This window comes from Amblyomma americanum, chromosome 1 (assembly GCF_052857255.1).
Source record: "Amblyomma americanum isolate KBUSLIRL-KWMA chromosome 1, ASM5285725v1, whole genome shotgun sequence".
Lineage (NCBI taxonomy): Eukaryota > Metazoa > Arthropoda > Arachnida > Ixodida > Ixodidae > Amblyomma > Amblyomma americanum.
This window is the reverse complement of record NC_135497.1, coordinates 69,625,343-69,638,116: the sequence shown is the minus strand read 5'-3', so window position 1 is coordinate 69,638,116 and position 12,774 is coordinate 69,625,343. Positions and strand designations below refer to the sequence as shown.

General features: G+C 49.0%; 1 protein-coding gene across 1 annotated transcript in view; it reads right to left on the bottom strand.

Annotated features, from left to right (window-relative positions):
• Positions 1 to 11,045, bottom strand: part of LOC144112969 (uncharacterized) — a 141,656-nt gene extending 130,611 nt beyond the window's left edge. The window contains exons 1-2 of the mRNA XM_077645818.1: positions 10,934 to 11,045; positions 2,556 to 2,580 (exon numbers count right to left, since the gene is read on the bottom strand). Coding sequence (XP_077501944.1) covers positions 2,556 to 2,580; positions 10,934 to 10,978 — 70 coding nt within the window. The 5' untranslated portion in view covers positions 10,979 to 11,045. The remainder of the gene's footprint in view (positions 1 to 2,555; positions 2,581 to 10,933) is intronic.
• Positions 11,046 to 12,774: the final 1,729 nt, after the last annotated feature.

The window sequence follows — 12,774 nt, the reverse complement described above, 5'->3', positions numbered from 1 at the left end:
GACGTCATCATTGGCACGCGGCAGGTGATTGTTTCTACAATGCTATTGCAGATGGCGCTACAAGTCTCAATGCGAGATGCGCTGTTTTCTAGTTGCAGCCACAGATGGCGCTTTGATCTCGGGGTGGTAGGAGACCTCACGAAATCTCGAAACATGATGAGTAGCTGCTGCCACAGATGGCGCTGTGATCAAGGGTTGTAGCAGACCCTACGATATCTCGAAACGTGAGGAGTAAGAGCTAACGCTCTTAAAAAACGCTCAAGTGGGGGCAAAAACACGAATTCAAGCGAACAGGTAGGCTACGCTTGCTGAAGCTTTAAAGGGACACTAAAGGGGAGTACTAAACCGGACTAGACTGACAGGGGACGAAATGACGGCAGAGTTTCGGTTTCTTGAATCCAAGATGGCGGCCATTAAAATTTGTTGTGTCATACGATAGCAAATAAGCTATTTAACCGAAAACAATTTTTTATAAGCCAGAAAACTGCGTAAAAGCGGAGTGCGCATGGCGCCACCACTTGCGTATTCCTGCAGCAGCGGCGGTGTCGTATTGATGAGCTTTCTGGAGGAACTCTATTTCCCTGGCATTGGGAAATCACCTTTGAAATAGAGCAGCGCGGCGAGCATAGGCAAGAATACGAAGATTCTCATAGTTAAAACAGCGGAAAAAAGACGAGGGAGATAAAGGTTATACACAGTAAAATTGGTGCCCGATATACCTGGTTAAGCTAAATTCGATCTAGATGCACTAATGCAAAAGTTAAACAAAGAAAAGTACCAGCGCGGGTCATCCTGCACGCAGAACATGAGGTGCCAGCACACAAGGTCGGATTTTAGCGCGTTGCATTCGAGTGCTGGTGGTGAAGCTATAGCGTACAGACGCGATATGCAGCTAAATTGGTATTAACGATACACACGCTTAAGAAACCACTGATGTTGCTGATGAATGATGCTGATGTGTGTTGAAGATTATGCACGCAATCCGGAACGTACTTTGATTCTTTTCCGCTTACAACCCACAGAAAGCAATTCACGAACGTAGAAATCGCAACGACCGCAGTGGGGTCAATCACTAGGGTCGTCTGCAACCACACTTAATGCGCAGTTAGTCAACAAGTACGCGATAATCGACAACACTGCGCGACGTTTGGGGAGCATTGCGCATGTAGTTTTCGCTCAGGTATGGTGTTGAATGAAATACGTGAGAGAGCGACTGATGCTCGCAAGCTTCTGATGTTCTCCCGAAGCTTACGTGTACACTTGACGCCAGCACACAACGCACTGAAGGCGATAAGCTCGCCTCGTCGTCACCGATATTACGCGTGTGAGCGTGATAAGCAGTTTGTTATGCAGTGTACGGCTGTCCTCGATAACATCACTGAATTTTTTTTTGCACCCGCGAAGTCTATTCCTACCGTACGCGCGCGTAGCAACAAGACGCAGCCGCACGCGAGCAGCCAAGAGCATCTGCTGCAAGGCAGTGAAGTGCCGGGGAAGGGGGGAGGAAGGGGGCTGACGGCTGAAACGGCTTGTATTTGCCCCTTGCCGCCGTGATCACTAATCTGTTGACTTTGGTTTGCGGTTTCCTACCGCATTTCCGGTCCTTGGAAGTGGCTCCTCTGATTGGTGGGAGGGTTTGGCTTAGTTATCCCAAAGCGACTGAGGCTATGAGGGACGATGTAGTGGAGGGCTCCGGATAATTTCGACCACCATGCGTTGTTTAACCTGCACTGACAATGCTCAGTACACGGGCCTCTCGCAATTCGCCTTCATCGAAATGCGACAGCTGCGGCCGGGATCGAACCCGCGTCTTTTGGGTCAGCAGCCGAGCACCATAACCGCTTAGCCACCCCGGCGTCTAAATTGGTAGTAGAGCTCCATTGCAAATGCATCATAGAAATCAAGTAACTATGCTCATTGTTTTTCGAAGGCGGCCTGAATGTGTAAGGGTTTCGGGACTTTCATTTGTTATTTTCTCGGCAACGCAGCCATCTTTCCGCGCAGAAAAAAAAAAAAAAACGTTGGTAATATTCCTGAGGAGTAATCAGTGCATCTTGCGTAGTCTAGCGTGGTTCGTTATTTCAATTTAGTGTCCCTCTAAAACATTATACGGGTGACGGTCAGGTGAAAACGGCTTCGCTGATATCATCGCTCTGTTCCCTGATCCTCTTACTGCTCTTGCAATACCGCTTGGACAGTTCATCGCTTACGCAGTAAGGTCAACTGTCATTAACGTCCCTCTGACCGCATTTTTTAAAGTGCATACAGTGTGAGCTCAGCAATCGAACAGAATGACCTGCAGGGGATGCAAACACATGATGCTCATCGGATAGTTAAAGCGCGCCCCATTCTTTACTTTAAAGGGTACAGACACGACGCCAGTGTGGACAACTTCCTTCTCGATGCGTAGTGGGGAGAACGCAGATGGCAGTTCGTCAGCACATTCGCCGACCTCATCAAGCCTAGCAGTTGTTTTCCCTGGTGAACGCAAAGCTTACTTTTCGCGCTAGCAGACAAAGAAGGGAAGGAATAGGAAAGGCACAATGCTTACTCACGTAGCCCAGATGCGAGCTGCGAAATCTGAAACAAGCAAACAAAGCAGCGTAACGGTTAATTATTCGCTCATATTTTTCTTCGGAAATCAGCTGTTGAAACAAGGGCAGCAACAATAAAAGTTTCGTCCCAACAACAACGAAAAAAAACGGTATCAAGGGAGGCATCAAAACGCAGTTATAAACACGCCTGTTCAGTAAAGTTCGACACAGTAGTAGCGGTCATGTTCAGCTGTGCAGAAACAATGTAGCGTGAGCAGTCTACATGTCTCTTGACCGTTAGTCAAGAGCGGCCACTGTTCATAGAGGTGTCAATCAAAAATGATAAAGGCAAAAAAAAAAAAGATTGGCGCACCTCAGTGCAGCCTGTTAGTGTAAGTGTAGTCATTTTTCTTGCTCGTGGTTATGCGTTAAAGTAAGTTTTTTTTCTTTTCTGTCTAAATCTGGAGTACTGCAAGTGAATAAGGAAATACCCCGTTCGTTTTTGGGAAATGGCATGAAAAGTTGACTGCACTATACACAAGTGTAACAGCTGCGAGTTTGACTTGTTTTCCGCCTAAATCTGAGGGAGAGTGGGAAGGAAAGCGTAAAATTTGCAGATTGCGCGTGAACAGCAGCTCTGCGCTGCAACTCCACTACCTTTATGGTCAACACTTGCGCTCCAGTATCAGTATGTGCCAGCCCAAGTGCGGCGCCCTTACTCTCGGTAGTTAATTTTTACAGCGTAAGCTGTTTAAGTCTTCTTTTGCGGAGGTACCGTGGTTAGCATGAAGTGACGCGATCATCACGCGACCATTATCAGTGACGCCATCACGTGACCAGTGTGGGCCGCTGTCATCAGTCACTTGACTCATGGGTCATCCATGTGACGGCGCATTGTTCGTCACGCGACTCACTCTCATGTGACCCATTATACCCCAGCCACGAGTGAGCATGACTCCCACCACAGGTGACGCTGAAAGTCGTGTAATGTAACGTGAATGTGCCTTCAAATTTTTGCTTTCTATGTCACCATGGCGTGCAAATGGGAGCGGAAGAGGCCTTTGCCAGTACGTAAAATACCGCTTAAACAGGCAAAACATTTATTTGCCCGAAGGTAACCCGCCTGATTTCTTAGTGCTTCTACCTTTAACCGGCTGACGAGCGTAAGGTGACCTTTCTCTCTTCACGGCACTGTTAACAGCGACTCCCTTCGTCCCCTGACCAATCATCGTGTTTCCACTAAACCGACTAGAGCGCACCGGCCTTTTCATTCTTCACGTTCGTTGAGCAAGCATTCTCCTCAGAGAAGCACCCTGTCCTGCAGCTTTGACACCTTTCAAAATTCCATGTCCTCGTTTTGCAAATAGCTGCAGAACGTGCCTACTATTGTAGGACACAGCCTAAAAAAAAAAGAGCAGTTGCTAACACTGGGCCACGTTCCGCGGCGTACTGTATTACTCCGATGGCCCATCACGATAATAAATGAAATCAACTTTTTGATGTTTGAGTGTATTAGACAAACCAGGTATCAAAATTCTAGAGCTTATAATTTTTTTTTTCTTGCGATTAGCTTCTTGTTTAAGTAGCAAGAGTAGTTTTAACAAGGGACTACTTTTTTATCTTGGAGGAATTCTGCGCGGCGGTCCTGAAAGTGGGCGGAGCTTCACGGCAGACTTAAGTTGTATCCGACTATAGTCCAGCTCATTTCTTCACACGTGTCACTTTCTCCCGCTTGCTTTTGTTTTTCTTTTTAGAGCCACAGTTCGCCCTGAATAAAGTGAATTGATCTCGAACACTTCGTTTCAGATTTGTTATGACCGCATCCAGCGCGCCTCTTTATACGAACTTCACTGGATTGCTTTTTGTTCCTTGCGGTAGTGTTCCTCATTCTGCTATTCAGTGTTGCTTTGTATTTTTGTTAATGTTACGTTGTATTGCTTGTTTTTCTGTGCCATGTGTTTTGTACCCTGAATTTGAATTGTTGTTTCTGTTTAACTAAGCTTTGCATCCAAGTATCCAGAGAATACGGTCGTTGCAAGGTACCCTAAATAGTCACTGATTATTACTGTTTCATTCAGACATATTTACTTGCGCCAAAATACCGGCGCAAATTGATCCCTTTTCCTGGTGAGTTTGTACAAACTCTTCTCGGTTTTCAGGCACTCTCCGATATAAGTTCACGGGAGCCGCACGGTACACGCCGTGCACATCCAATGATCAGCCTAGGAGCCCTGTGACAATATTACCGCATTTAGCAAAAAGGCATTAACACGGAGAGGGAAGCCTCGCTTTGTGACTTTTTAGGAGGCGCGAAAAAACTATAGCTTTCTTCGCTCATCGCGTTGTTTATTCGTCCAAGGAAAAAAAAAACTGCCTCCATCGTGCGAGCAACTAGCCTGCACACACTGCAGCAGTGGGGACAATATCGCCCAGATTCCTGGAACCTGTCCACTCAAGAAATGGTTTCTGGGCGCAAATAGCTCGCGCAGTAATTATAACTTACTGGCAAACCGTTACTGATGCGTGTGCACGTCTTTCGCTGCATCAGGCTCTTGTGAGAAGGATAAGTCTTCGGCCCGCATTTACCTGCCTGGTGTTTACTAGTTGGTTACTACATTACACCGAAAATCAGGATGATGCACAGTTTCAAAGCGGAGAACTGTCATTGGAAGATTCGCCCTAGTCGTTTGGGTATTGGAGGAACGGAAAGAGTGGGATATATTTAGCGTTCAATTCCTTGTAATTACAATGAATCCCAATCTAAATAATGTTAGTGGACATGAGAGACAATGCCCATCTATTCATCTGTAGTGCAACTGATGGTCCCACGCAGCGCGAATGGCGTGCGCATAAATTATGACAAGGAATGAAAATTACTATCGTCCAGCTTAAGAGAAGCTAAGCTGTACTGAATAAAAAAAAAGCGCAGTGCGTATACCGCTAGCTAGTCCCAGTAAAAATAATCACGGAACATTCATTTGCTTTAAACAAGCTCACAAGTACAGTCCAGGGGTCGCTGCGATCTAAGCACATCTGACGGCTGCCGCCAGAGCCCAGGACCAACACAGGCTTCTAACGGAAGGCGTGAAGCAGCACGCCGCTTGGCACGGGGCCTCCAAGCTCGCGTGGAGCGCTGACATGCGCCCAGCAGTGACGTTCGTCGGCTGAGATCTAAATGTGGCCGCTGCGATCGTTAGCCCGGAAGTGGGCGTGAAGGTTTTGATTGCGCGCCAGGCGAATATGTTAATTCACGCACGAGTGCACTTGATCGCGCGCCGGGTGATTGCACGCCTTGTGCACCTCCAGCGCGGAGCGCACAAGTGGTTGCTCGCTCTGTGGTCACAGCTAGGAATACGATATCACAAATATTAAAAAAAGAACAATAAAACAACATCTACTGTGCATGTCGCAAATGGCACTTAAGAAACAAAATGCTCACATACATTGCGGGTGCAGCAGGAGCCTAACCAGAACTATCTAAACACACACGAACATCAGCATGTGCGCAAAATAGTTTGCGTACAACGGAGGTAGCTAACCTTGACGGCAGACCTACACTGAAGAGTTGTGTTTCTGGGGCTTTAGATGGTTTCTTTCACCGTTGACGCGCGATAACAAGATTTTCGTGTATCTTCGTCTTCTCTGCTTGTCGTTCTAAGGCTGTTTTGTTCGATTTGACCAGCCCTTAGCAAGCGAGTCGGGCGATCTCATTTTGAGAAAAAAATGTTGCGACCCTCCAAAGAGAGCCAGCGACGAATGCGTGAGTGTTAGTTTCTTTTCCTATTTAACGCCTACCGACCCAGTAATGGTCCTTGGTACGAGACTATTAATTATCATTAACACCTACCCGGGCGCAACGACTACATAGCCTTCACTAATCTTTGTAGTCCTGGTCTGGTAAGAATTATTTGCTCCCCTGCGTCAGCGTATGGCTGAGCTAAGGTGTATTTCAATGGTAATTAATTTTCTAGTTCAAATTCTACTGCATACTGCGCCATGAAATTTCTAGTATTGGCTTTGTTTCATAAAATATACCACCACTATTCATCGCGAGACGAACCCATCTCTCGACGACATTATGCGTCTCATTGTGCAGTTCACTGTCGTAAAGTTGGAATCGAATCGAAGTTTTTTTTTTCAGCCATTCGTTTTATGCCTCGCACATTTATTGAAAGGACCACCGTCTTGCAGAAGTTGTAATCATTAATGTTCACTTGTTTCGCGAAACCTTAGCTGATTAGTGTATAGAGAAACGTATATTTGTGTATCTGTTAATTTCAGTGTATACTATACAGTATTTTATTGTTATGCTCGTTCCCATTCCACTCTCTAACGTCTCTACCTCTGAGAGTGTAATAAGTAAACATATAAATAAAAGTAGTCTTTCAGTTTTGTTATTTCTGAGATGAACGCTATTTTACAGACTTCTCGTGTACAATCCAAACAAGATAACGCCATAACAATGACTAAATATTAAGTGATTTTCAAAGCCTTCTCGCATAAATTCACGAGAATGTGAAATTTTAAGCTAGGCAAATAGGATATGAAACTTCTGGCACTCTTTAGTGACTAACTTACACGCAAGAAGGAGTCAAGGTCATAGAGTTGGAAAGTTCAATGTGATTATCAAAGTGCTCTAATACATTCCATCTCAACGTTTGCGCAACCTTGAATGCGTCTCGCCATCAGGAAGCTCGCGGGATCCAGGGCCTGAGAGAAATTATTAAGATACGGTGCTGGAACAGCAAATTACATTTCATTCCAAAGGTTGGACGCGCTTAAAAAGCAGGTTCCCCATAAGTAACGCAAATCAAAATATATTTTCTTCCCTATCTCTTGTTTCTTTTTTCATTATTGAATGGATTATCCACAATAAATGCATGCCACACGCACACGTTCAACTCCCACAGAGATTCGCTGGACGTTCACGGTTCGTCGTTTTGCCGGGGTCATTATTATATTGCATCATGTATTCGTTTCGGTGACAATTTAGGTTGCATTGGGTCATGTTTTGGTTACCCAACGTAAAAAATTTAACCGGATGCGTAACTGAGGAAGCACGTCTGTACTGCCTCGCAAACTGTATTGCACAAATTTTGTGAAGCGTGGTTTTCAACCCATGCCCGTCTGCTATGCTCTGAAACCAAAATGGCAGGATCGCTAATAAATAGTATGACATGGACTCTGCGGCTACCAAACGGCACTTTGGAAGTATAGCCCGCCTGCACCCTTCACGGATATCCGACCAATTTTGGGGAGCAAGTCCTATGTACCTTTATGAAAACTACAGCTATTTCTTTTTATGACCGGCACGATGCCTATGAGCGCGAAGTCTGGCGTATACATTGCCTGTCCACGTCGGACATGTTGTCGAGGGACTAGAATATCAACACGTCAGTGCGTGCTAATGCTTACGTTTGTGTTGAACAACTTGAGATCGCGAAAATTAATCTAAACCTCTCCGCTATAGCTTTTTCCATAGCCCACGTTGCATATCTTGCAAGGCAAATATATTAATAAGTTATAAAATTATAAAATGGTAAGTGCAGGAGCTTTGATGTTCCCAGAATGATGCTTTTTGTTTTCATTTTCAAGGTTGTTCAGCTCAGCAGAAAGAGGCGTTCGAAGACCCTTGTGCTCGACGTCGAACACTGTTAGTGGCGTGTTATAAGCGCCATCCAGTCCTCCACGTGACCTAATCATTGTAATGGGGTCCATGGCCAGTCAAACAGTTGCAAGTGGTTGCAAACTGGTCCAGCCACTGTAGAATTGTGACTAGCGCTCGACAACTGTGCTTCACACTTTTCATCGGGCGTCAGCCTAGAACCTTCGTGCGCATCACTAGCACGCAAAATTGAAGTTCAGGTTTCGTTTCCGCAACAAAACTGTGGTTAAAAAGGGGTGCCTTCAAATGCAAGCGTAAGGCGTGCACAGTGAAACATGCAAGGAATCTCGAACATGTATCAGTCTATTGCAATGACACATAAAAAGAAAAATTGCTTGAGGAAACTGATATTGACGATCTTTATGGATAGAGGTTGAAAAGCTCTGGTGAAGATCTGACAGTGTACTAGGCGAGGTTTGTTTGATAATGTATAAACGACCGGTTTTTTCTTGCGTTTGTTTGTTTTTCGAGAGGTTGGGCGTGGCAACACTTTTCGCTTAGCAGCATCTTTATTCGTTAGTACCGCGCGGTATAGCAGCCTGCCCACGTGGAAGCTTGCCGACGGGCCAACGGTGATTAAAATAGCCTACAACTGAAGAGGGTTGGACTCTCTCGGTGCGCACCTCACAAGAACAGAGAACAAGAATCCTAACCGTAGGCTGGTCAACGTAAGCCACCTAGTCGGCCAACTGAGCTCATCGAGCCTTTCTTCTCATTGAGAAGCATTTGCAGACGTTTTTTGTGTTGTGCTTATTTGAAGTCTAAACGCTCACGCATGAGCTGTAGGCGTGCTTAGCTTTAAACTCTGGATGAGCTAGAGCATACGCTTGAATAACAACGGGAAGGCAAGGTTACATAAGGAAACAAATTTTACATGTCACTGCCCTCTGCGGCATAGAAGGGAGCAACCTCTCGGCAGCGCAGCGTCAAGCCAACGAGGCTGACAAGCACCTTGTGAAGCGACGTAGTAGAAGTGGCGGTGCTGACAGGAAAAAAAAAGGCCACCTGAGCTCCAGTGACATTTCTATCTGTCCACAAAACTAAAACTAAACAGAAATAAGCAGTGGTGGAGGAAAGTGATGACCTCCAAATAATTTCAGACAGTACAGATACCTACTCCGCTCAATGCACGCCCTTAACAAATCCCCTCAACGCATGCGCTCAGAAACATGACGTGGCTGCCCGTTCCCAAGACTACTGAGAATTGCTAATCTCTCACTTGTTCGCCATGCATCCTTCACAAAGAATACAAGTCGTCAGCGAGCGTAGCGCACTGGTGCTTCCCAGGTTTTGACGCGACTGCGATGCGGTCACCGCGGCGACTCTTCCCACGTGGTCATTTGTTCGTCAGCGTCAAGGTTTTGTCAGCACACATTGCTCTGCGCGCCCTAGCGCTGCCTCTTCCACTCGCTTCAATCACCGTTCCATCTGGTTGACCATCATCCGAACGCGAAATACGAGTGGGCGAACGTGAAAGGCTTCCTTTCGTGTCACTCGTAAAGCTACAATGACAACCGCGGGCAGGTGCGCCTCGGGCGTGCGGCGCCCACGCAACCAGGCGACGCGACCCGCAGGGCCGAGGCAGCAAAGCGAGGGATCGAGACGGCGCCAGCTTGGGCTCTGATCACCACCGAGCAGTGTGCGCCGCGAGCCGGACTACGGCTGCGAAGCCGTCGCGGCGTTTTAGCGGCGATTAGCCGACGGATTTCGCCCGAAAGCGGGGCCCGCTCATTGGCTGCACCATTGTGGTTCCGGGGAGCGCGCGCACAATGAGCCATTTCGCGCGGCGTCGCTCGCGGTTCACGCCAATCGAGCGGCGTGCAGCGCGTCGGCCGCGCATTGTTCGGCCGACCTGTCACCTGCGTCGGCCCGGCTTCTCGGAAGGCTGGCCCCTTTGTGTCAGCTGCTTTGCTTTACGAGCTTCGGGCCCCTTGACGTCCCCCTCGCCACCCCCGGCGGCAAGGGTGCGCAGCCCCACATCTGATTACATCAGTCTTCGCGGAACCGCTGTGGCGCGCGGACTGATGGGCGCCGAGCGCTGCCTCCCTTTGTCATGCCTGCCTCGGTCGGCTGCCGCTAATGAAGCTGATGGTCAGATGGTCAGAGGGCTGCCGCGACGCCGGACGAACGTGACCAACGCTTCGTCGAACGGCCGCCGCTCGCGAGGTTGCCGTAAGCAGCGGATTCTGGCTGTGGCCCGCGGATCGCCGAAGCGAAATAAAGTTTGTTTCCGACCTCACAACACGCGCAGGGATAGGCGAACGGACGGTGGCAGTAAGGCCCCGCTCGCGGACAACGTAACGGGTACACCGAAGGGGCTTTCAACCGACTCCCGCCACACAGTGATCCTCGGGGCTCGAGCTCTGCGAATGACTCGCACGCACAGTGGACAGAAATGAGGTGCGACCAATCGTCCCCCGGGTACGTACGTCTGGGACGATAGCGGCAGGCCCTCGAATGAAATCGCTGCCAGTTGCGAGAGCCACTACAACTCTCGCCGTTCCGCGCGCACGGTCACCGTATCTGCCGCCTTAGGCCTGCCACAAATGTTCGAACAAACCTCCGCAATATGGCGACGGCGTAGCGCACAGGTCGAGCAGCTTAGCGCACTCCGTACTCCGCTGTAGCCAAGTGGGCGCGAAGCGAGCGGCGAAATCTAGCGCGGCCACATCGTCCTCGCGGGGCCAGCTCGCTCGCGCGCGGACGCAGGGCACGTGGCAGCAGCCGGGCTCACCTTCAGAGCGAAGAGGACGAGAACAAGAGCTGCCTCACGATGCATCGCATATCGTGGATACACACCGTTCCCACAGGGTGCACGCAAATGAATCTACGACGCGTCACAGATATCGGAGTCCCACAGGTGCGATTTGTCAAACAAGAAAAGACGAATCTATTTATGCAAGCCCCGGTCGTAAATTTTATTTGTCGATCGAAAAAGAAACATGCCCCGCTGCTGGCTGCCTCCTCTCCCCCGGCGGCGCGCTCCCTCCCCCACACCGGGGCGGCGGCCTAAAGAGTCGGCCCCCTCTCGCTTTCGGGAAGGCGGCCGCGCGCTGACTCCGGCGCTGGGCAGAGCTTGGACCCGCCGCTGGCCGCGCCGTGGCCCCGGGGTCGCCGCACAGAGCGCCCCCCACCTCCCACCCCCACTCCCCCGCCTTCCAGCGAAGGGGGGAGGGGAGGAGGGAGCCGCGAAAAAGAAAGAGCGCGCCAGGAACAAAGGTAAACGGCACTGGCTGATTGTGCTTGACGACCAGGTTGCTTCGAGGAAGCACGGCTCAGGGGCTTGACGGAGCCTGACAAGCATTGTGTGCGTGCTTACGTCAAGCTTCCCACAATCCAGAATTAATAGTGGCTGCTGCTATCCGGACCCCGATTCCGGGCCAATGTAGACACGGGCGCGCGCGTGTTACCAGCGCCGCGGGGATCCACAAAACCAGACTAATCACGCTGACTGCTGGGCGTCGTTTTGTCGCCAGCCAGCGCAGTGCCCAGAGCCATCACGGCTCGCCGTTGACGCGGCCCACTTAACGCCGCGGCTGAAAACCGTCCGCGCGCTCTGGCACCCGGGATAGGCCTCGGCCGCGCACGGACCTCCGGCCACAGTAAGCACCCCTCGCTCGCGGCCGGCCGCCGAGCGCAGCTTAACGAGGACGGAAGCCTGGAAAAGGGGAATCGGTAGTTGTAAGTAGCAACCACGCCCGAGAAAGAGGATCTCCCAGCGTTATACATTTCGAAATAAATGCATGCTTTGACACCCCAGAGATTAGTTTAATGACATTTTACGCGGCCGCTAACTGTACCTGATGCTGTCCTCCCATCCAAAGTCGACATTGCAATCAACCACCTTGTACACGTCACACTGTGGCGCAGACCCTGTACGAAACCTGCACATGTTGATTCCTCTTCTTGTGTGCACACGTTTGACAGCATTATTAAGATTTGGGGACGTTGTCAAATATACTGTGTAATTGTAAGCGTTCCACCGTATAAGAGTAAGCTGACGGAAGGAGTCTGCTAGTACCGGTTGTAGAGCAGGCATGCAAATGGTCACGTATAACTGCTTTCTGTGATCAGTGCAGAACGGAGTGTTTGCAGTCACGTCTCGGCACGTTTCAGCGTACTGCGGATATTTCACCAACCATTCGGCAGCCCCCGCGCTACACAGTTTTGAACGTTTACAAGGTAAAAGTGCTTAAGCTGCTTCGACTGCAAGACGAAAGGTGGCAAGATTATTTGCAAGAAGAAACAAAGCTCCGAAAATCACACATGCAAAGACAAAGATTAGAAGTAATACGACCCCCCCCCCCCCTCCCCTCCAAATTTTATCCTACTGATCAAGCATTGTATCACATTTGAAAACACTTCAATGTGCATCGAGGTTAGAATTGCGATAAAAAAATAAGCGCAGCGAAAACAAAAAAAGTAATAAAATGTGAATCGGGGGAAACGACGACTCTTAACCGCAATATGTTTTTTTTTCTTGCGACCGGAAAAAGCTTGACATAGAAAAAAGGGTATACGCGGCCCGTAAGTATAAATGAACAAGCAGTATATCACATATACACATAAACAAAA